The following is a 21,707-nucleotide window of genomic DNA, read 5'->3' as shown; positions in this document are numbered from 1 at the left end:
AATGGGAAGAATGGGAATGACCAGGACCATGTGCTCAGCAGAGTGCCTCCCGGGGCAGGCGCTGCTTCCATGCAGGCCTCGTGGGCTACTGGCCGGAGCCTCCCGTGCAGGCACCTGGAGCCATGCAGGGCATAGGGGCCGTGGGAGAGGGGGGTCCCCCATGCCTGGATGATCTGCTAGCAGACAGGGCTCCGTGCCCTGGGCTCACTGTCCAGCCTTCCCTGAGATGCTCTGACGTTAAGTCAGACTTGCATGTCCTGGCTCCTTAGCAGGGACCCTGCCAACAGAGCTGCAGCCCGAGGTGTGGATGTGCTCCACTCTGCTCTCGGCACTCTCCTGGTCCCCACGTGGCGTTCCCCCCTCAGCCCCGGGGGCCCACAACACAGGAGAAGTCACAGCAGCATAGCTCTGACTCCGTGATTACGTCCCTGCATCTCGCACACACAGTCACGCTCACCCTGCCCATGTCTGCTTCCATGAGGTTCTGAAAACAGGTTTTGAAAAGCCGACCCAGGCTTGAGATGAGGACGGCTGCGATGGCTCAGCACCTCCTCCACCCCAGGCCAGGCCAGCACGCGTCTGTTCTCTCTGGTTGTAGTCTTGCTGCTTCTGGAATGTCATACAATGACTCGTATAGGACATGGCCTTTAGGTCCTTTAGCGGGATGTGTCCAAGATTCACCCGTGTGGACGTGGCTTCCTTTCCCTCACTGAGTAGAATCCCGTGGTGTGGACAGGCCACTGTTTCTTAGCCTGCTCCCCCGCCAAAGGACACGGGCTTGTGTCTGGGGACAGTTACCAGCAGAGCTATTGTAGACATTGTGTGTGCAGGTCCTCTGTAAACACGTGCTTTTATTTCTCGTGGGTCAACACCCAGGGTGGGGTTGCTGGTCAGAAGGTGGGTGAGTACTCAGCCTCCCCAAAAGCTGCCACACTGTGTCTAGAGCAGCCCCTGACGCAGGGGTGACCTTACCCCGTTGACACAGGCTTTAGGCAACCATACAAATAGCCGGGGCTGCACGGCTGGCCTAGGGCGGAGCGGGCGTCCACACTGTCACCCCGGGACACCTGCTTTGCCAGGAGTGCATGGTGTCAGGGGAAAGGAGGGAGCAGAGAGGCATGGGGAACCCCCTGGTTCATTAGAAGAGCAAACACAAGACCAGGCACCTGGATGGGAAGCAGTGTGCAAGGGAGGCCCAGCGGGGGCTCACCCTGGTGCTGGAGGGAGCACCCCCAGCTAAGCGGGGAAAGCAGAGGTCAGGACAGAGGTCCCACGAGCGTCTCCGACTCACCTGGCCTTTTCCAGGAAAGTAAAACACAAAGGCTCCGATCCCCAAGGTTTGTCGGGCAGAAATCCTTGGGTCTGAGGTGGTGGCTGCAGCTGTGACCCGGCCTCAAGGACGCCGTGAGTACGTGCAGGCGTGGGTGCAGTCCCTCCTCTTGCCTCGGGATCAGATGCCCGTGACCGTGTCTGAAGCCGGCCGCCAGCGGTCAAGTGCAATGCTGGTTGTTCGGTTTAGAAAACAAAGTGGTGTCGTTTCTGTAGAAACCTGGTTGAGGGCTTCCCTTGGCATCTCAGGTCTTGTCCTGCTCGACGGCGGGCCTGGGCTCATGTTGCAGGTGGGACGTGGCCAGCCACCCCCGGACCCCACACCTGCTTCCAGCTCAGGGTCCCTCCAGCCTGGCCCCTCCTTCCGGCTGCCTGCATGGCCTCTGAGCGTGGCTCTCACGGTCCCTGCAGTGAACACCGGGTCCGTTAAAGGTGCTCAAAGGCTGATGGGCACACAGGGCAAAGCCAGCCTTGAAAGAGGGACATGCTGCACGAAGAGTGTCGCTGGCCGCGTGCCAAGCTCTGGGTCGGATCTTCTGACTGATCCTTCTCTGCGTCCCTGGCGGCTACCACGAAGGGGCATGAATAATTCATGGCCTCGTGCGGCCAGGCCTGATCAGCGGTAAGGGGAGGTAGAGATCAGAGGCGCGAACAGCTCCTGCGGCGGGCTCCGTGGCACGCTGCCAGGGGCTCCAGGACCTGAGCTGCTCCTTCCCATCCTCTCCGGACCAGCTGCAGAGCAGCCTCCCTCCCTAGATGCCGGACAGGGCCGCAGGCAGTTACGCTTATCTGGGGAGAGCCAACAGCGGTTCGGAGAGATTCAGAAGAACGAGGTGCACCTCTGACTGTGGCCCACACTGCCGCCCAGGTGGACACCAGGAGGGGACAGGAGGGGGGCACCATCCCCATGGGGGCAGGAGACGGCTGCTGCTGACGGCCCTGCTCCATCAGGCCCACTTGGGCGGGTGGACGTGGCCTGGAGCCAGGGCTGCCCCGCGCAGACTGCAGCGTCTCCCGTGCGGGACCCTCACCCGGCGGTACCTTGGGCCTACGGGACTGCGGTGGTTGTCTCTGCCTGGAGGTGTCAGTTGTGTCTGGTGCTGTCACCAGCTAGGGTTCCGTCAGCACTTCCCTCGCAGGTCGTAATGGCTGTGACAGTGACAATGGCTGTGACAGCGTTCACTCTTGAGATGGGGAAGGGGCCAGGGCGGAGCAGGAGGAAGCTGGGAAGAGGGTTTCTTCCTTTTTAAAAAATATTCGAAGGAGAAGGCAGTGGACAGAAAGGCGGGAGGAGGACGGTGAGTGGGGAGGCTGGTGCTTTTGGCTGAGGAGGATGGTCAGAGAGGACCCTGTTCTGGTAAGAAATAGACATTTGGTCTCTCTCCATAGCTGGTACAGAGGTCCCGGAACCCTTGGAATTTCCTAGGTGATGGGAGCCACAAGGGGGTCTCAGCTGTTCACAAAAGCCCCCTCCCCAGCACTTGAGTGTGTGCGAAGGAGACAGCCTGGGACCAACAGGCCAATTGGAGGGGCAGAGCCTTTGGGGAGAGGGGCTTTGGGCTGAGTTGGTGGCCGCTGGCTTCATGAGTTGTGGGATCTCCATGGAAACCCTAAGGATGCTGGTGCACAGATGAGGTGCTGGGGGGTGCCCTGGGGGCACAGGAGCTGGGGGACCCCCCTTCCTGGGCATCTCTTCCATCTGCTGCTCCTGAGTCACGTCCTTCATCAGAAGGTGGTGGTGGGCAGCTCAGCTCTGCGGGGTTCCGGGAGAGGGGTGTGGGACGCTCCGGTCAGTGGCCGAGCCAGCCAGTTGGGGGTCATCTGGGGACACACCGCTGTGACTGGCTCGGACGCAGGCAGTGTTCAGGTGGTGCCCTTCTCCGGCTGGCAGCGGGACCTGCGCACCCCCCCCTGCAGAGCTCGGCAGGACAGGGGAGGAAGAGCCGGCCTTGATTTCTGAGCGAGGCCGGGCTCCTGCAGAAGGTTCTCTGTTGCAGCGGATGGTGCTCGTTCTTTCTGATTGCCTGCTCAGCGCCCGAGGGGCTCTGCCTCTGCCCGGCCTCATGACGGGGTCAGTCAGCCGACGGCCATACTCCATGTGCCCTCGGTGCTCCGGCTCCTCATCCCAATGATGGGAGCCACAAGGGGCAGCCTTGTCAGGGACACGGGGTGGGGTCCACATGAACTGTCTGAGCCCCTCCTGGCTGGCCCCCATCCCACACCGGCCTCCTCCCAAACCTGCTCTGTGGCTTTAACATGTTTTCGTCATGCGTCACCACCACACACTGTGGTCATTGAGGGCTGACACTGAGGTCACCTGCTGAGCTCCGGCCCTAACACACCAGCACTTGGGAGCCGTGTGAGGACCTCGGGCCCTGGCCCAGCTCGGCATCCCACAGGCGAGGTTGTGGCCCTGGCCTGCCGCGGAGCCGCGGTCAGCCCTTCTGCATGGGCCTGAGGCCGGGGGACAGCAGCGTATGCAACAGAGGAGTTAAGCTTGTCGCTGAAAGGAATCCACAAGGAAAGGAACTGTTCATTTAATCTAGAAAAGGAAACGACCTTGAGGTCACCTGAACGCGTGTCTGGACCGCGTGTGGAGCAGCGTCTGGTCTTCGCTGTCAGTGTAAGCGAGGCCAGAAGTGGGGCTGGAGGGGCTGGGCTCACAGGACGTCACGTCTGGTCCCCGTGTCTCCTTTGAACACTGTAGATGACACTCCCTTGCTTCCCGGCCGGCGTCTCACATGTCCCGGTGCCTGTGTGGCCAGAGGCTGTGAGCACTGGCACCAGCAGAGGCCTGGGGAGGGCCGGGTCCCAGCCTCCGTAGGGAAAGTACAGACCAGGCAGGTCCGCGCAGGCAGGAGTGGGGTGTGTGGGAGGGGATGAGCTGCTGAGGGCTCGGGTTTCCTTCTGGGTGACGGAAAGTTCTGGAACTAGATAGCAGTAGCAGTTCCCAGCGTCGTGAATGTGTAGAAAGCCATGAGTTATGTGGCTTTGCGGCTTTGTGATGATTCACTGTGTCGCACATACATTTAACTTGGATTTGCAAATCCTTTGGAAGCAAACCGAGAAGACAGAGGGCTGGGAGGGATCTGCTTGCTGTGTCCCCCACCAGGCAAGGATGTGGCTTCTGACCAGAGTGGAGGTACGAGGCCACCGGGGATAGGACAGCTGAGAGCCCTCTCGTTCCAGCCCCAGCTTCAGATGCAGAAGACAGGCCACTGGGACAGCGCGGTGCCATCCCAACACATGAGGCTGTGGGACTGAGCTGCCCAGGAGTCCGGGTCCTGGAATCCTGAGCAGGTGTCAGGTGGTAGAGTCAGTGCCCCAGGCATTAGTCCCGGGACAAACGCTCACTGATTCCAGGGGTTAAGATAAAGCGCCTGAAGTCCTTCACATGGGTCCTGTCAGAGGCTGAGCCTTTGGTGTTGGGACCTCTGCCCACATTGGTCCTTTGTTAGGGGGGTCGTGGGGACTCAGGGCACGGCAGGCCACCCCACCAGGTGCTTCAGGAGCAAATCGTGGGTGCCTAATAAATGAACCAGCATGCTGGAGGCCTTCTCCACCTGCCAGCCCCATCCCTCTTGGGCCTTCCTTATGTGGGTGTCCTCCATGCCCCCTGGACCCTTACTGCCCAGCTGGCCACTAGTGGGGAAGCGGCAGCAGCCCCAGCCTTCAGCCCAGGTGCCGGGAGCCTCCCCAAGTTGGCGGAGTATCCAGAGCCGGGCCTCACGGGCTGTGGGCAGCTGTGAGCGCTGGCAGCCGTGGAGCCGGGCGGCCACCTGCGTACACTGAGCCGAGCCCTGTACCTTTGGCTCTGGGGTCTACGGCTTTCTGTGCAGCCCTCTCCTCTCTCTTCTGCAGGCTCCGTGGGGACCCCGCTGCCAGCCGTTGAAGTGCGCATAGTCTCAGAAAACCCGAAGAAGGAGGGCTGCCCCTACGTGCTCCACGCAGAAGGAAACGAAAGGGAGACGCAGGTGGGCAGCATGTGGGCATCGTGTGGCCGTGACCACCCAGCCCCAGAGGGTGAGGGTCTCTGCTTCCGGTTTGAACCCCCATCATGCGGGGTTGGCTCCTTCCGGACAGCAGAGCTGCTAGTGTTTCCAGGCACTGTGGTCGTGTGGACGGTGCTGGGCCCGACCTCCAGTGCTCTGCCCCGCTGCCCCCAGGTTCCGTCCACTGGGGACGCCATGAGGTGGGTCATGACAGCCTCACAGAGCCCTTGTTAAAACAGAGGTTGTTGTAGGCGCCATCTGGTTAAAAGTACCGTGCTGGCGGGGCCCTGTCTCCACTCAGTGAAGCCGGTGTGGGTGTGCCAGCTCCAGGAGCCTCACGAGGCCAGTGTGGGCGACTCCCAGAGCCCTGAACGTGAAGGCTGCGCCGGCCGTTGGAACAACCATTGGCTCTCGCTGCTCCTCTGAGTTAACAAGGGTGAAGCAGGAGAAGGGGGTCTTCCTGTCTTTCGCAGAGGGTCCCATAGCTACAGTCGGCTGATCGCAAGGGGGCTAGGATCCTGATGAAAAGGAGATGGTCTAAGCCGATGTCCGGGCTGGACGCCCCGTGGGAGTGGTCTCTGCGAGGAGAGGTGAGCCGCGTCTCTCCCCGCAGCCCCGGCTCTCCCATTTGGCACTGGTCCCATCTGTGGTCTCCGTGTCTGTGTTCCTAAGTGGGGGGTTGAGAAGGCGGCCGAGCACACAGGTGGGTCAGGGTGCTTTTGGGTGTGACCCTGTGATAACGTTCACTGACGTGAGGAAGGTGTTCTGCCTGCCCGGGACCCCTCACCTGGGCCCCGTGTGGAGGGCCAGCCCGTGGCCCCTCGCCAGGCTCCCGGGGCCACTCCTCCCTGCTAGTGACAGGGCTCCAGGCCTGCCCTTGCTCCCCTCCCTTGTGCGCGGGCAGGCTCCACGCCGGCCGTGCCTATGCCCCCATCCAGACCCACCTGCCATCCATGCGCCCCACCCCACCCTTCCAGCACCATGGGTGTCCCTGACGCGACCAGGATGGCCTGTGTCATATCCTTGGGGTCTCTCACCCACCACCATCGGTTCCTCTTGTCTGTTGAGCAGGTGACGTCAGGTACGGGGCCTTCATGTGGGTTCCGTCTGGGCTCAGGTGACACCTTTACTCCTCACAGTACGGAGACCCAGAGCTTGGCAATGCCACCAAGGCCTGAGGGACAGGCGTGATGTCCAAATTTCTCAGGTACAGGGATGCCTGAGCAGGAGCACGCCGGGTGCTGACAGGGAGTGGGAAGCACAGCGATGCCCAGGACGCCTGCCCTGAGACCCCCCGGGCTGGCCTGCTGGAGGCACCTTGACCTCGGGTTCTCTCACGCATTGCTTTCGGCCGGCAGGCAGGCGGGGGTCCTCATTCTGGGCCAGGCGTGGTGTCCCCTGGAGCCACCTGGCCCAGAGGCAGTGTGGAGCGAGGTTTCCCCCAGGCCTCTGCAGCCCGGGAGCCCGTGGTGCTTTTCTAGCCAGGACCAGGACCTGGAACTCAGGACTAGGAACCAGGAGTGAGTGGCCGGGGGGCTCTGGGGGCTCGGCCCTGCCAACGGGAGCTGTTGCGGAGGACAGGAGCAGAGGGGTGGTTGGGCCAAGTGGTGCTTCCCAGACAGGAGGGAGAATCCATGTTGGCTCCCACAGCCCCAGAGCAGGAGGGGGAGGAGCACATGCCTGGGGCTCTCAGGGCCATGGCAGCGGGGTGGGGGAGCTGGAGTCTGGGAGAGGCCTGACTGCTCAGGCAGGTGGCTCACTTGTGGGCCCCATAGAGCACAGTCTGGGCTGCCACAGTTGGTCCCTGTGTGGTGAAACTGGCATGTCTCAGCCGGGTCCCCATCATGGGGTTGCTCTGGCTGTGGCTGGTTGGTGATGTGGCATCCCAGGGCACCTCGTCATCCCTGCCATGCACAGCTCTGTCCGGCAGGGGCCAGGGTGCTACACATGCGGGCCCCCCACCTGGACGGGCCTCCTGCTCTGCCTCCATGGTTTCATCTGGCTTCTGTCCCCTCTCCCTGCGGGGCTGCAGTGAGTCCCACAGCTGCCCTTGGGACCCCATGCCTGTTTGCCACGGTGCGTCTTCCGCAAGCCATGGCTGCCCGCCGGCTTCACCTTTAAAATGTGTCTCTTTCTGTGTATTTGTCTTGCAAGCGTTCACTCTCGAGAACCCAGTGCCCACCGGCTGCACCGGTCCGTCAGCAGACAAATGCCGCACGGTGGAAGGTCGCTGTTGGCCTTCACCCAGGAACATCTTCTGTGGCTGAGGCCACAGACACGCCACGCCTGGTGTCCGGGCTGGAGCCGGGCGGCCGCGGCGAGCACAGCTTCCCTCGATCTCCCCTTCAGAGTTAATAATCTTGTTTATACATACGCTGTCACTGTGGTCACCGGCTCGGCTGCCTCTTCTCCCGACGGCCGCCAGCATCTCCCGGGCTCCCCACCTGCGTCTTCTCCTGCCCCTGCCTGTCACTGCCATCTGTCACCCCTGCGTGCCGTCAGCTGCTGCGCGTGACCCACAGCAGGGCAAGGGCTGGGGGCGGAGTGCCTGAGGGCCCAGCTCTGGCCCTGCGACGGTCGGGGGGCTGGCCACCAAACTGGCCCACAGAGGCACTCACCTCGGACAAACAGCAGCCCGACAGCAGCCGTGTGTCCCTGGTCTCTTGGGAGGCAGTGGGTGGACCCCTCTCTAGCCAGAAGCAGGTGGGAGGAGGCCCTGCCCCCAACGGGGACGCTTCACGAGGAAGAGGAAGGGTGGTGGCCCTGACGTGCTCCATGAACGTCTGCGAGCACTTAGCCACCCCGTGCTTCGCTGTTCCCGACAACCAGAGCCTGCCCCCAGAGACCCCTGAGAGGCGTGCTCCTTCCTGCCATGGGCTTATCCTGTGTGAGTGTCCAGACCCTCCTGGTGCAGCCCACATCCTGAGGCCTGAGAAGTGGGCAGCCACTCACCAGGACGCAGCGGGAGCCCACAGCCAAGGAGAGACCCACAGGCTCGAGAGCTCTGCCTCGGGGTCCGCCTTTCCTCGCCGGCTTCCGTGGTCCAGAGCCCCCCTGCCTGCCTTCCCATTCATCCTCCCACCATAGCCCCCTCCTCAGAAGTTTGGAGCAGACCCCTCATCATGAACGTGGGTAGGTGTTGGGGGCCTTGCCCGCACCTGCTGCTGATAGAGAAGACAGGCTGCTTTCAGATGAGAAGGCTTCCTCCAGGCCTGGGGCTTCTCTAGCACTGCCCCCGGTCAGAGTATGATGGGGGGGGGCTCGTGCAGAGGTGTGATGCCCGAAGACCGGAGGCCCCTGTGAAAACAGCAGCTGCATGTGTTGTCTGCCAGGCACCCAGGTCTGGCCCTCTGCCCCTTCTGGCCTGCACCCACGTGTCCTTGGGAACAGCTGGGGTGCCCAGAGCTGCACACCTGCCCAGCCCCGCTCTCTTCCCAGCAGAGGTGGGTGTCAGTGCTGAGTCCGTCGGAACCCCTGCGGGGCTCTGGCTCTGCTTGTGACCTGCTGGTCCAGGCGACAGGTAGTCTGAGAGGATGTATGTGTTGTGCAGGATTCCCTCGCTCATTTTTCTGGTCGTGCTCCCCTCAGATGACTCGTCTTCCCTCGTGGCATCACCGCTCTCCTGTCTCTAAAATTCATGAACATCGGCGAGTGAAATCAGATTGACTGTGTAGTCCAGGGTCTGCGGTGAGTCGAGAACATAAGCCAGCGTGTGACGGAGGTGTATGTCTTTCAACCTTCATATTGCTGCTGGACTTTTCTCTCTCCCTGGAAAAAAAATGCTTTGTCTTTTTCCTTTTGGGGGCAGAGGCATATCTTGCTTTGCCTCGAGCCAAGGTTCCCTGGCAAATCGGGCAGGAATTAGGGCTGGTAGAAGTGTCTGTGTTTGTGGTGTTGGACCTGTGGCGGGTGTTACACGTTCAGCTGGGTCTGTACACAGGTGGTATGCTCCCCATCGGTCCGTGTGTCTGGCTCTCCGACACCAGTCTTGACCACTGTGGCTTTATGGTGAGTCTCAGAACGATGGTGCTGTGACACTAAGTTTATTCTTATTCAGTTGTCCTCGCTACTCTAGTTACTTTGTCTGCCATACCAGCTTATTTCTAAAAGATTTTATTTACTTATTTGAGAGAGAGAGCAAGCATGAGTAAGGGGAGCAGCAGAGAGAGAAGCAGACTTCCTGCTCACTGGAGCCAAATGTGGGGCTCAATCTCAGGACCCTGGGATCATGACCTGAGCCACCCAGGTGCCCCACCTGCCAAACCAATTTTATAAATAGCTTGTCTCTATCTATAAAAAGGCCTCTTGGGGGCACCTGGATGGCTCAGTCAGTTAAGCGACTGCCTGGGGATTGAGTCCCCACATCGGGCTCCCAGCTACATGGGGATCCTGCCTCTCCCTCTGACCTTCTCCCCTCTCAGAGAGGAGAGATAAATAAATAAAAATCTTTAATAAAAAGAAAAGTGCTCTTGGGATCTTGATCAAAATTGCATTAAATATGGGGTGCCTGTTTGGCTCAAAACATCCAACTCTTGGTTTCGGCTCAGGTCGTGATATCGAGCCTCACGTCAGGCTCCCTGCTCAGCACGGAGTCTGCTTGAAGTTCTCTCCCTCCTCCTCTGCCAGTCCCATCATTCATGTTCTCGTTCTCTCTTTCATATAAATACATATTTTTTACGATTGCATTAAAGACGAGCCTGGGTGGCTCAGTCGTTAAGCCTCTGCCTTCGGCTCAGGTCATGATCTCAGGGTCCTGGGATCGAGCCCTGTGTCGGGCTGCCTGGTCCTTGGGAACCTGCGTCTCTCTCTCTCTCTTTCTGTGTGTGTGTGTGTGTGTGTACTCACTTTCTCTCTCTCTTCCTCTCTCAAATAAGTAAATCTTTAAAAAAAATAAGAACAAATTAAAAAAATAAAATTGCATTAAACCTGTAAATCAGTTTAGGGAGAATTAACATCTTCGCTATGCCGAGTCTTCCAATCCATGAACACGGTATGCCTCTGCGCTCACTTAGGTCTGTTTTGGTGTGTGTCCCGCTAGGCTTATAACCAGGTATTTCTCTTGTCTTCTCCTTCCACCATCCTCCTCTTTTCCTTCTTTTTCAGTCACTGTAGGTGTGGGCTTTTCTGTTTGTTTTTGAACTGTTCATTGCTGGGATATAAAAATATAATCAATTTTAGTATATTGGCTTCATATCCTTTAGCAATCTTGTTAAATTCTCTTTTTAGAGTTAGAAGGTATTTTTGTAGGTTTTTTAGGATTTTTCATATCAACAGTCATGTTTTCTCCAAGTAGGAGTAGTTTTACTTCCTCCTTTTCAATCTGTATGTTTTCATTTCTTCTTCTTGTCTTAATTGCCCTGATGAGGATTTCCAGTGTGATGCTGGATGGGAAGAATATTAAAAATAACATTGGCTGTAGGCTTTTTGTAGATTCCATTCTACTTATGATATGTTGAGTTCTTAGCGTGAATGGATGAAATATTTTCTTTTTTTTCCTGGAGGAGGGGAAAAGGGAGAGGAAGAAGCAGGCTTCCAAGGAGCAGGGAGCCCAACATGGGGCTCAGTCTCACAGCCCTGAGATCATGACCTGACCTGAAATCAAGAGTCAGATGGTTACCCAGCTTCGCCCCCTGGTGCTCCTGGATGACGTATTTGCAGATGCTTTTTTACATCAACTAGTTTTTCCTCATTAGGCTGCTAATACAGTAGATCACATTGGTTGGTTTTCTAGTATTGAATCAGCCTCGCATTCCTGGGACAAACCCCACTTGCTTGTGGTGTGTCATTTATTTTAGATGTGCTGTATTGGGTCTGCCAGCGTTTCGCTGAGGGTGTTTGCACCTAAGGTTTCCTTTTGTTGTGCTTCTTTGTCTTGTTTGGGTATCAGAGTAGTGCTAGCATCATGAAGTGAGTTGGGAATTATCCCCCTCTTGTGCTTTCTGCATATAATTGGTATTATATACTTATTGAAATGTTGAATAGAATTTACCAGTGAAACCATCTGGACCCAGAGGCTTCTTTTTTTGAAGATTTTAACTATGATTTCATTTTCTTAATCATTATAGGACTATTCAGGTCTTTTAATGCATCTTGGGTGAATTTTGGTGGAGTGTGGTTTTGAGAAATTGATCCATTTAAGTTGTTGGATTTTTGCTCAGTGTTTCTCGGTGTCTCCTTATGCGTCCTTTCGTGCTGGTGTGGTCTGAGGTAGCGCCTGCCCGTTTCTCTCGTGGACAGTGTGGTCTGAGGTAGCGCCTGCCCGTTTCTCTCGTGGACAGTGTGGTCTGAGGTAGCGCCTGCCCGTTTCTCTCGTGGACAGTGTGGTCTGAGGTAGCGCCTGCCCGTTTCTCTCGTGGACAGTGTGGTCTGAGGTAGCGCCTGCCCGTTTCTCTCGTGGACAGTGTGTGTCTTCTGCTTCTTTTGTTGTTACTCTTCCTTGATGTTTATCTGTTACTGAACCTTTTTCAAAGAACTTGGTTTTGGATTCCGTGAATTTTCTCTATTACTTTCCCCTTTCCCAATTCACACATTTACCAGCCAGATCTTCCTCAGCTCCGTGGGGGCTTGCCCTCCCCCCCACAAATTCTGATGTGTTTCGTTTCCATTCATTCCCTTAAGACATCTTGGACTCATGGATTATTTAGAAGCGTGTTGTCTGTTTTCCAAGTGTTTGGAGATTGTTATCTTTCTGTTACTCATTTTTAGTTTAATTCTGTTATACTCAAAGCTTGTTGGATACAATTCCAGTTCCTTTAAATTTGTGAAAGCGTGTGTGTACCCCCAAACGTGGCCTTCCTGGTGGACGCGCATGCTTCTGGTAGTGCTGCAACACAGATGTCAGGCCACTGACCGTGGTCGGTGCTGCCCGGCCCCACTGCTCCATGAGCGTCGGTCCAGCTCTTGGGTGGGAGGGTGGGGGGATATATGTGACTCCTCCACCATCATTGTCTGTTTCTGCTTTTGCATTTTTGCTGATGTATTTTGAAAGTCTCTTACTTGGTGAATGCACGTGTTTAATTGTTCTGTCGTCTCGGTGACCAGACCGTTCCGTCCTCAGTCCTTTGCTCATATGTTGACTTTGTCTGGTGTTGATAAAGCTGTGGTCAGTGTACTTTGTTCTGATTGGTGTCCGTGCTGTGCGTGGTCTTGTCCCCTTGCTTCTCACCTGCCTGTGGCGCTGCCCTGGAGGTGAGTTTCTCACAGACGGTGTAGGGTTGGATCACGTACGGCTTTCCGGTCCAGTCCGCAGTCTTCCAATTGGCGTGTCCAGGGCAGGGCTTACATTTGACCTGGTGGTGGAGGTGCTCGAACTTCTCCCGCCACCGTGTGCTGCCCCCCACAGTAGCTCCCTCGGCTCCCCGTCGCTCGGCTGCCTTTTCAGGCCTCTTTGAACTCATTCCTCAGTGTTACACTGTCATTCAATGCTCGAGCTCCTGACCTTACGCTCTTGGACAGGTTTCGTAGTTCTGGGGGCTACGATACGTATTGAGACCTGCTTAGACCAGTCCTCACCAGTCCTGGAGAAGCAGAACTCCTCGGGTCAGAGAGAAGACGTTCAGTGAGCCTTGTTGGAGGTGGTGAGGTGGATGGGACTCAGGACCACGGGGAAGCTGTGGGCCCCCTGCAGCTGGGTGTCCCAGCTCTGAGTGCCGCGTGGGCCCGTGGACGTTCGTTCCGGGCAGCGGGTGGGGTCAGCAGGTGGAGACCTGCTGAGGGGACACATCAGGGCTGAGTGGGGATTCTGGCTAAACCGACCTGCCAGGATCTCTTCTGAGGGCAGGCTGGGGTGATCAGATGTCACCTGGGGGTGATAGCAGATTTGAGGGTGACGGGGTATCAGGGTGGGGGAACTCCTGCTGAACTGACGGAGCGGGGTTCTTGCTAGAACCAGATGTCACAGGAGGGGCCCAGGTGGCCTAGGAGAAGCTTCAGGAGCCCGACTGCAGCCTGGTCAGGCACAGAATCCTGGTCGCTTTGCCATCTCCCTGTGCGGCCTGGTTGTCATGTGGAATCCTGCATGGAGGGTAAAGCCCATGAGACAGTGTTACGTGTTTGCTTTCTGCCTTCTGAACTGTTTTAAAGAACTCGTGAACAGCAGAATGGTCAGTGTTACTCACCCAAGTATTTACTGATTCTGTTGGTTTTATTTCATTTCTGAGTTTTCATGTTAACTCTGGCATCGTTTCCCTTCTGAGGAACATTCCCTGGTAATTCCTTAGATGAGACCAGCTGGTCACAAGTTCCGTTGTTTCTTCTGTATCTACAGGTGTCTTTGTCTTTTCCTCCATCCTGAACATTACTTTCTTTTTTTTTTTTTTTTTTTTTTAAGATTTTTATTTATTTATTTGTGTGAGAGAGAGAGAGCATGAGCCGGGGGGCAGGGCAGAAGGAGAGGGAGAAGCAGACTCCATTGAGCAGGGAACCTGACGTGGGGCTCCATCCTAGGACCCCAATATCATGACCTGAGCCGAAGGCAGACGCTTCACTGATGGAGCCCCCAAGGCGTCCCCTTACTTACCCTGGATCTGGGATTCGGGGCTGATGCTTGGAAGTAGGTCCCCCATCTCCGGCAAGAAGATGGTCTCGCCTTGGCAGTGGATCAGACCAAGGGCAGCAGTGGGAAAATGGGTGAAATAAAGTCTGGTTTGGTTGGGAAACAGACATCCTCCAGGCAGGCCGGATGGCAGGCACAGCACTGGGCCCTGACGTGGGGAGTGGGCTGCGATGTCAGCAGAGAGCTGCAGGGGCGGGATCGGCTCTGGTCGGCCGCCCGCCGTCGGCCTTGGAAGTATGGACTGCGTCCAGGCCTCAGACAGTGAGCCTGACAGTTTGACAGCCTTTTCGAAGGGATGGTTCTTCCCCAGAATAAGTTCATTCCGGGTGGGAGCTGAGCTTCAGACTGGAGGGTCCCTGGCCTCCGTTCAGTCACCTTCGCTCTGTGTGAGGACGGCCTTCCGCAGGGCCTCCACATGTGCACGTGCTCTGCGCCTTCTTCTGGCTTCGCTGGAGCCCTTCTCTGTTTCCTATAAAGCCCCGCCTCCCTCCTGCGCTACCCTGCCCTGTGGTCACAGCGGAGACGTGAACCCCCCGCCCCCGCCACTTCCCAGGACCATGCGATCTGGGCGTCCTCTGTCCCGGGCATCTGAGGCCGGCCCGTCCTCTCTTGAGTGGCTGCGTGTTCAGCTCCCTTCTCCCCAAGCAAAGTGACCACCTCCGGAAGGCCCCACGGGAGCCGCCGGAGCCGTGTGTGTGCTGTGGCGGCTGGCCATGTCCCCGAGCCTCCCATGTGCCGTGGAGTGTGCAGGAAACACCCTGAAAAGGGAGAGTCTTCGATGCCAGGAGCACACTCTGAGAAGTGGACGGGCAGCTCGAATCCAGCCAGGCCCTGTGACATGGGTCAGCGACTCCTGGCTTCAAGTCTAGAGGATGAACACGGAGACACACACTCCCTGCTGTGGTGTCCACCTGAGGTCTACTGTTGAAAGACACATTTTCAATCATTTCCAACGACGTGTCCAATTTCAGAAGAGGGTGTGGTGAGGAGGGTCACGAGAAAGGCAGGTGGAGCCCCCATCCTGAGAGGGGTCCACTGCCTCCCATGCTGCAGGTGACCCCAGGGTTCAAGGAGAAGGAAGGGGAGTTGTTGGTCAGAGGGCCATCTGTGTTCCGAGAATACTGGGACAAACCAGAAGAAACGAGACGTGCCTTCACCTGGGATGGCTGGTTCAAGACAGGTAGGAGGGGGACCCGTGGGGGGCGGCCTGGACACCCCAGGATCTTCTGTCCAGGGCAGAGATGGGGTGGGATGCACTCTGTGTCTCCTGTCTTCGAGGCTGCGTCCTCACCCTGCCCCAGGGCCCCAGCAACCTCTAGAAGGGAGGCCGCGACAGGGCCTGGATGTAGAGAGCCTCCTCGGCCCTTCCCCCGCCTGCCCCGAGCCCCCACTTTATAAATCGTCTCGCCCATCCCCACCCCCCAGGATCCAGGTCCTTCTGGCCGAATTTGGTTCCTTGTTCTTTTGGGTCGTTTTCCATTATTCTCCCCCAGCACCCGGGGCCCTGTGCTTGGCGTGCCAGCGGTCCCTTCTGGCAGGACCCAGAGCTGCTCAGGGTCCCCCGGCTCCCTCCTTGGCCCCAGTGGTCCCGAAATGGGGACTTGGTGGCAGACACTGAACATTACGGTTGTAGCTCACTGAGAAAGACCTCCTGGCGGGTTGGTGGTCGAGTTCTGGGCAGTTCCTCCTTTCTTCCCACCCGTCCGTGTTTGTATGAGTTTTGCTGACAGTGCGTTGTTGCACAGTCATCTTCGGACAGTATTTTCCAAAGAGAGAGGATTGCTCCATGCACCACTGCGTGCAGCCCCACCGTCAGAAGTCTGCCTCCGTCCCTGTCCTGCGGGGCGCAGAGCCATGGGGCGGGGCGGCGGGGGGCGGGCGGCCGTGTTCCTTAGTCTCGCGGCCACACAGCATTTGCTCGGGCGCCTCGCTGGGCTCGGGTCGGCATGGGAGATGTGTGTCCACTCTCCTCTGCTGCTGTCACAGTCCTGAGGTCACTGAGTGGCAGAGCAGGGACTCGTGGACCCTGGCAGTCTCGGTCTGTGGCGGCTCCTGACAAACCCTCCTGTGAGGGTTTGGTTTGAAGGCGGCCAGTGGAGGGTCTTCTTGGTGGGGGTGTCAAGGACCCCCTTCCTATCTCCCTGCCAGGTGGCACTGGGTCCACACTTGGTGGTCCTGGCCAGTCCTGCGTCTGCCCCGTGGTCCCGGGGCATGTCTGGGGTTCTCGGCTCTGTGCCTGACAAGCGCGTCCCAGCGGCCGCTAGGGGCAGTGTCCAGGCTCCCCCTCCCTCCGTGCTGGGCACAGGACGTGGGCATGTGATGGTTAGGGAGGGCTGGCAGCGTGGACGTGTGTCAGCCTTCAGAGCAAGGCTGGACCTTGGGAACCTGACGGGGGAGTGACTGTTCGGGACGTCCTGTCTCTGTGCGCGGGTGCGGTCAGCGTGGGAACACACCCAGCTGGTTTCCCTGGTTCCCTCGAGCCAGTCTGACCGCGGGCCTCTCCATCGTCGTCCCTCTCGTGCGGGTTTGGACGTCCCTCCCGCAGCCTCTGAACGGTCCCAGTGTGGCCATCATCTTTTATTTTTAAATTCAGATAAAAGGGTTTTTCGTTACAGGCACGGGACCCCAAGCCCTGTGGATTTGCTGAACGCAGCTCTCTGGCGCCTGGTGGCCCCAAGGCCAAGTGCGGGGCCGTCAGCATGAGAACGTTCAGTCGCTGCTGATGAATGTTTGCGCTGGAAAGGAATAGCGTGCATTAATTATTGTAAGGAGATGTCTTTAGGAGAAAATGATTTTGAAATTCAGTTTAATTTCATTGTAATGCGCCGCAAACAGGAAGGGAGCCCGTGTGTGTTTAATTGGCTCTCAGGGGTGAGGCCTGGAAGCCGTGTGCCTTTGTCACAGGCCATTAGCGACACAGGCTGCATAATGTGCGGGCGCAATCAGCTCGCAGCTGCCGCCCCTGCAGGGAGAGCACAATATTAAATAGAAATCAGGATAAATTAAACTTAACCCTTTCCCTGGCCAGCCCCTCCTGCCACGGGGTTCTGGCGGGAGCTGGAGAGCTGCTGCGGGGGGCCTGGGGGAGGGCCTGGCCCACCTCTGGACGAGAGCAGAGAGGTCACCAGCCAGTCCTGCCCTCCCCGCCCCGCCGCCGTCCCCTCCTCCCGCAGATGCGCGAGGAGCCCCTTGGAAAGCCCCAGCGGTCGTGGCCGCTGCAGAGGAGACCCACCATCACTCCCAGAAACTCTGCCCAACGCCACAGGCATCTCCTCCCAGCCCTAACTCACGGGCACAGCAGCGCCCCGGAGAGAAGCCGTTCGACACACACACGGCCCTGGCGCTAGCCCAGGGCAGCGGGACGAGGGTTCCGGGCGCCCCCAGCCCTCAACCCTTTTTGTTGACCTCACTGCCAGAGCAGAGGACACAGAGGTGGGGACACAGGACGGAGGTGAGGACACGAGGATGAGAGCACGGGATGGAGGTGACATGGACGTGAGGACGCAATACAGGGGAGGGGACACAGGTGCGTGCACGGGACGGAGGTGAGGACACAGAGGGCACGTGGGATGGGGATGAGGACACGGGACGGAGGTGACACGGAGACGAGGACATGGAGGTGACCTGGGAGGGAGGTGAGGACATGGACGGAGGGGGACCGAGTGAGCAGACGTTACAGTTCCTGCTGCCTTTGAGGCCTTCTGCCGAGCGGTTCTGTGTTAAAGACACGGCTGAGTGTCAGGACGCAGACAGCCTGTGACTTCCTCTAACGATGCTCCGTCGTCCACTGTCTCGCGTCAGGACGTGGGCCTGGTAAACGGCTCAATTGTTCCACGTCGGTGCCCTGGTTGAGGGGACAAGGGTGGGCGGAGAGGACCCTGGGAGAAGCCGCTAGAGCATCACGGGTTCCTGTCTTCTCCACGGCACGCACGTGACGTCCCTCCCAGAGCCCAGCATCCCGGAGACTCGGCAGAGGGACGGAGGGGGCCTTGGCGGGCGTCGGCTCTCCAGAACCGCGCCCCCGTGGCTCGCTCGCGGTGCCCAGGCAGCCCTGGGGGGAACAGCAGAGGCGACAGGCGGATCCCAGGAGGCAGAGCAGCTGGCCGTGAAAATACATAAGAGGCGGTCTCACTTCCTTATGATGAGCGAGAGAAATACAGAGACAGAGATGGACTCCTGTCACCGAATTTATTATTTTTTTTAAAGATTTTATTTGTTTGAGGGGCGCCTCGGTGGCTCAGTGGGTTAAGCCGCTGCCTTCGGCTCAGGGTCCTGGGATCGAGCCCCACATCAGGCTCTCTGCTCAGCGGGGAGCCTGCTTCCTCCTCTCTCTCTGCCTGCCTCTCTGCCTGCTTGTGATCTCTCAAACAAATAAAATCTTTTTTTTTTTTTTTAAAGATTTTATTTATTTATTTGACAGACAGAGATCACAAGCAGGCAGAGAGGCAGGCAGAGAGACAGGAGAAGCAGGCTCCCCGCTGAGCAGAGAGCCCGATGCGGGACTCGATCCCAGGACTCCGAGATCATGACCTGAGCCGAAGGCAGAGGCTTTAACCCACTGGAGCCACCCAGGCACCCCCTGTCACCGAATTTAAAAGATCCTGACCATGAGGCAGCTGCGTTCCCTCTGCAGGTGGGCCCGTGGGTCAGGAGTGTTTCTGGGACCCCCATCACAGGGGCAGCCGAGAGGCGGGCAGAGCCAGGCACGGACATCCGCGGTGTTACTTGTGAAGTGTGAGGTGAGACCCCTGCGCCTGGCCATGGGGGCTGCTGCCCGTGTTGAGAGGTATCCGGCCACAGGGGTTGGGAGGCCTTTAGAAACCGGGTTCTGGAGAGCGACGACGGGAGCGGGTGACATCTGTGTGTGTGCTGGGCTCCCGCAGCCACCGGCCGCGATCACCTGGGGGAGGACCCCTTCCTTCCCTGGAGCTCTCGGCGATCCCTCCATGGGCATGGCTGCTCTCAGGGCACAGTGGGCACAGGCTGGGCCGACATCATGCCTCTCTGACAGACGTGGTGTCTGCTCTGCTCCCGCCCTGCCTGGCCGCAGCTGGGGCTCTGCTTTCCTTCTCCGGTAGGAGAGCTTCCATCTTGGCCGGTGAGTCACAGTTAGGAACTGGGCCAAGGGCTGCGTGTTCGCAGGTGTGGGTGCGTGGAGGGCACGGCTGTCATGACCCGTGCGCCTCGCTGACCCGGGAGGCAGGGTCACCCCTGCAAGGACGCTCGGCGGGACGGGTGGTGCAGTGCGCACATGGCCAGGCCGCTGTGCATGGAAGGTTTGGGCGTGCTGTGCCGCATTCTGTCACCTGGCTTCAAAGTCCTTTGTTCCCCGGGTTCTTCTCTTGCCGGCGTGGCCCTCGTGAAGCTAGTCTTGGACCCGCAGGAATGGGCCTCCGTGTGCGGTGACGCGGTGCCCAGTGGTAACGAGACGGCGTTCCCTCTGTCGACATCAGGCTCCAGCTGCACGCGGGCTGGCTCCTGTGGTCGCCGCACCGTCCCCTCGTCAGTCCCAGGCCCCTGGGCGCAGGGGGATTGTATGTAGGCAGAGTGACATGCGTGGCCGGAAGAGCCGCTGGTTTTACCAGCTTGAGAACAGCAGCCGCTCACACCTGGGCTCTGAGGCCACTCCTCACACCCATCCTCCCCTCGGAGGGGCCACGTTTCGTGACTCCAGTGCCATGTATGCACCGTGAGGCCTGAGTCTCCTGGGGACCGGGGTCCTTCTGTCCTCTTGTTTACCTGAGGGCCGCCCTGCCTGCTTAGGAGTCCCCTGTGCCCGCCGTCCCACCAGGCCCCTCCTGCAGCTGCCTCCTGCCCTTCTGCTCCGGAGCCTGGGGCTGCGTCCCCAGGAGCCTCCTGACGGCAGGTGTGTGGGTGCACTTCAGGGGGGCGTGTGTCCCGTAGTGTCTTTGCTCGGCAGGCGAGGTAGACTCCAGGGTTAGAAACTCTCCTTATCCGTTCCCCGCTTCCGCGGCCGCGTCCTTCCTGGCACCATACGACCTTTTCCTCCAGGAAAATTTGGAGGAGAATTTTCTCGATCCCAGAGTCCTCGTCGGACAAGCCGAGCACCTTGGGTGCTCTGACTCTGACGTCCCTCCTCCTGCTGGCGCTCGGGACACCACGTCCTGCGGTTCTGGGAGCCGTTCGGCTGATTCTCTGCCCTGCAGAGCCTGGCCGTCCCTGGGGGCTGAGAGCGGGAAAGACACAGGGGAGGCCGAGCTGCCCCATGGCCAGGGGGAGCCGACCCAACACGAGCTGCCCCCGACCTGACCCCTGCCCCCCAGCCCTGTGTGGGGGCGATGCCAGGAACAGCCCGTGCCAGGCTCGCGGGGCCTACGGGGCCTGACGTGCAGGCTCAGAGTGGGGGGCTGGGTTCTCAGCTGCCGCCCTACACCCCCGTGCACCCCAGTTTCCGCCCTGGAGAGCAGGGTGGGTGTTTCCCAGCAGGCGTAGGGTGCTGACCCCTGGAGGACAGATGACCTCAGCGGCACAGGGGTACGCCTCACAGCAGGGGTTCCTGTGCGTGCTTCTGGGTCCTGAGTGAGCGCAGAACCCTTCCTGAAACTCGTGGAGTCATCGTGTGTGTGCCGACACTGGGGTGACTCAGCTTTGGGTGAGCCCCCCCAGGGGAGGCAGAGACTTCTCCACAAACCGACAGCGGTTTCTTAACGTGTTTTCTTTGAGGTCGGGAGATGCGGGTGGCGAGCTGGGCGGCCCTGTGCACCCCCATCCCTCTGCCCAGTGTCCGCGTCCTCGTCCCCAGCATGACACCAGAGCCCATGCTGGGGCTCATCCAGGGTCTACCAGCCTGACACGCGTGTGCCCAGCTGTGTGTGCTCACTGCCCTCATCAGGCGTGTGCGTCCGCGCTGGTTTGCGGCCACGCGTCTGTGTCCCTCCACCCCGATTGCTTGTCGTCCAGGGAATGGCATGAAGACAGACCCTACAAGCAGACCCTCTGGGGACTGGCCTTTTCCCTCTACATCACTCCCTTGAGATCATGTCCCCTGGTCAGGGCTCTTTGTGCCGCACCCGATCTCTCATGAGGCAGGCGCTCTGGGAAGGCACGGGACAGTCTCCTGGGAAGTTCCGGCCACGTGGCGTGGGGCAGTTGGAGCAGACCCATGCCGGGTGTCACTGCCCAAAACAGGGCCCTTGGGTGCCGCCGGCCGGGCTCAGCCCACATCTCCCCAGCTGCAGGGCCAGACGCTGGCCGCAGGGCAGGCAGCTTGGTGTCCAGGCGAGGCAGGGACCTCCATCCCAGGCTGGGCCTCAAGCGCGTCACGTGGTGCCAGAGGGGAGGCTCCAGGTGCCCACGGGAGCCCGGGCGGGTGTGCTGGTCAGGGCATACCCGGCCTCTGAGCGTGTTTATGTGGGTTGGTACGGACATCGCACCGTGTCTGGGAGGCAGGTGTTGCTTCCCACTGCGGGTGGCAGGCGCCACCAGGCCCACGGAGTCCATGAGGACTACCAGCACCTCCCCTGATGTCGTAGCACATCTGTCCCACTCTCCTGCTCTGTTCAGTTTCCTAGAACCTCCCCATATCCCTGCGCTCAGGGCTCTGTCCCGCTGGGGAGCACGGCAGGTAGCCGGCCGGTCGCACCCAGATGTCAGGCTCTGCACACACGGCTCCCACCCTTGCTGCCCAGGACCCCTCTTTCTGACCCCCGTCCTGGCCCTGAGCACGTCCTGCCCTCCGGAAGTGGGCTGCCCATGGGTTAGAGACTCGTGGGAGTTTGGGGGACAGCGCAGGCCTTCAGCCATTGTCTCTGCTGGGATACAGCATCAAGCAAACAGAGCAGAAGGGCCAGGAAAGGGCATTGAGGGCCCTT

At 59.1% G+C, this 21,707-nt stretch overlaps 1 protein-coding gene across 11 annotated transcripts in view; it reads left to right on the top strand.

Moving 5' to 3' along the window:
* The window catches only part of ACSF3 (acyl-CoA synthetase family member 3), a 63,781-nt gene that overhangs the window by 22,469 nt on the left and 19,605 nt on the right, over positions 1–21,707 (top strand). For 10 of the 11 annotated variants that reach the window (XM_047710115.1, XM_047710107.1, XM_047710108.1 and 7 more), the window contains 2 exons: positions 5,191–5,303; positions 14,929–15,055. In XM_047710115.1, coding sequence (XP_047566071.1) covers positions 5,191–5,303; positions 14,929–15,055 — 240 coding nt within the window. Of the gene's footprint in view, positions 1–5,190; positions 5,304–7,475; positions 8,760–14,928; positions 15,056–21,707 lie in introns of those variants that run through there. The other variant, XM_047710117.1, reaches the window with a different exon arrangement.

Source organism: Lutra lutra, chromosome 17, assembly GCF_902655055.1.
Source record: "Lutra lutra chromosome 17, mLutLut1.2, whole genome shotgun sequence".
NCBI lineage: Eukaryota > Metazoa > Chordata > Mammalia > Carnivora > Mustelidae > Lutra > Lutra lutra.
Note: the sequence above shows the minus strand (reverse complement) of the source record. Positions and strands in the feature narration are given on the sequence as shown.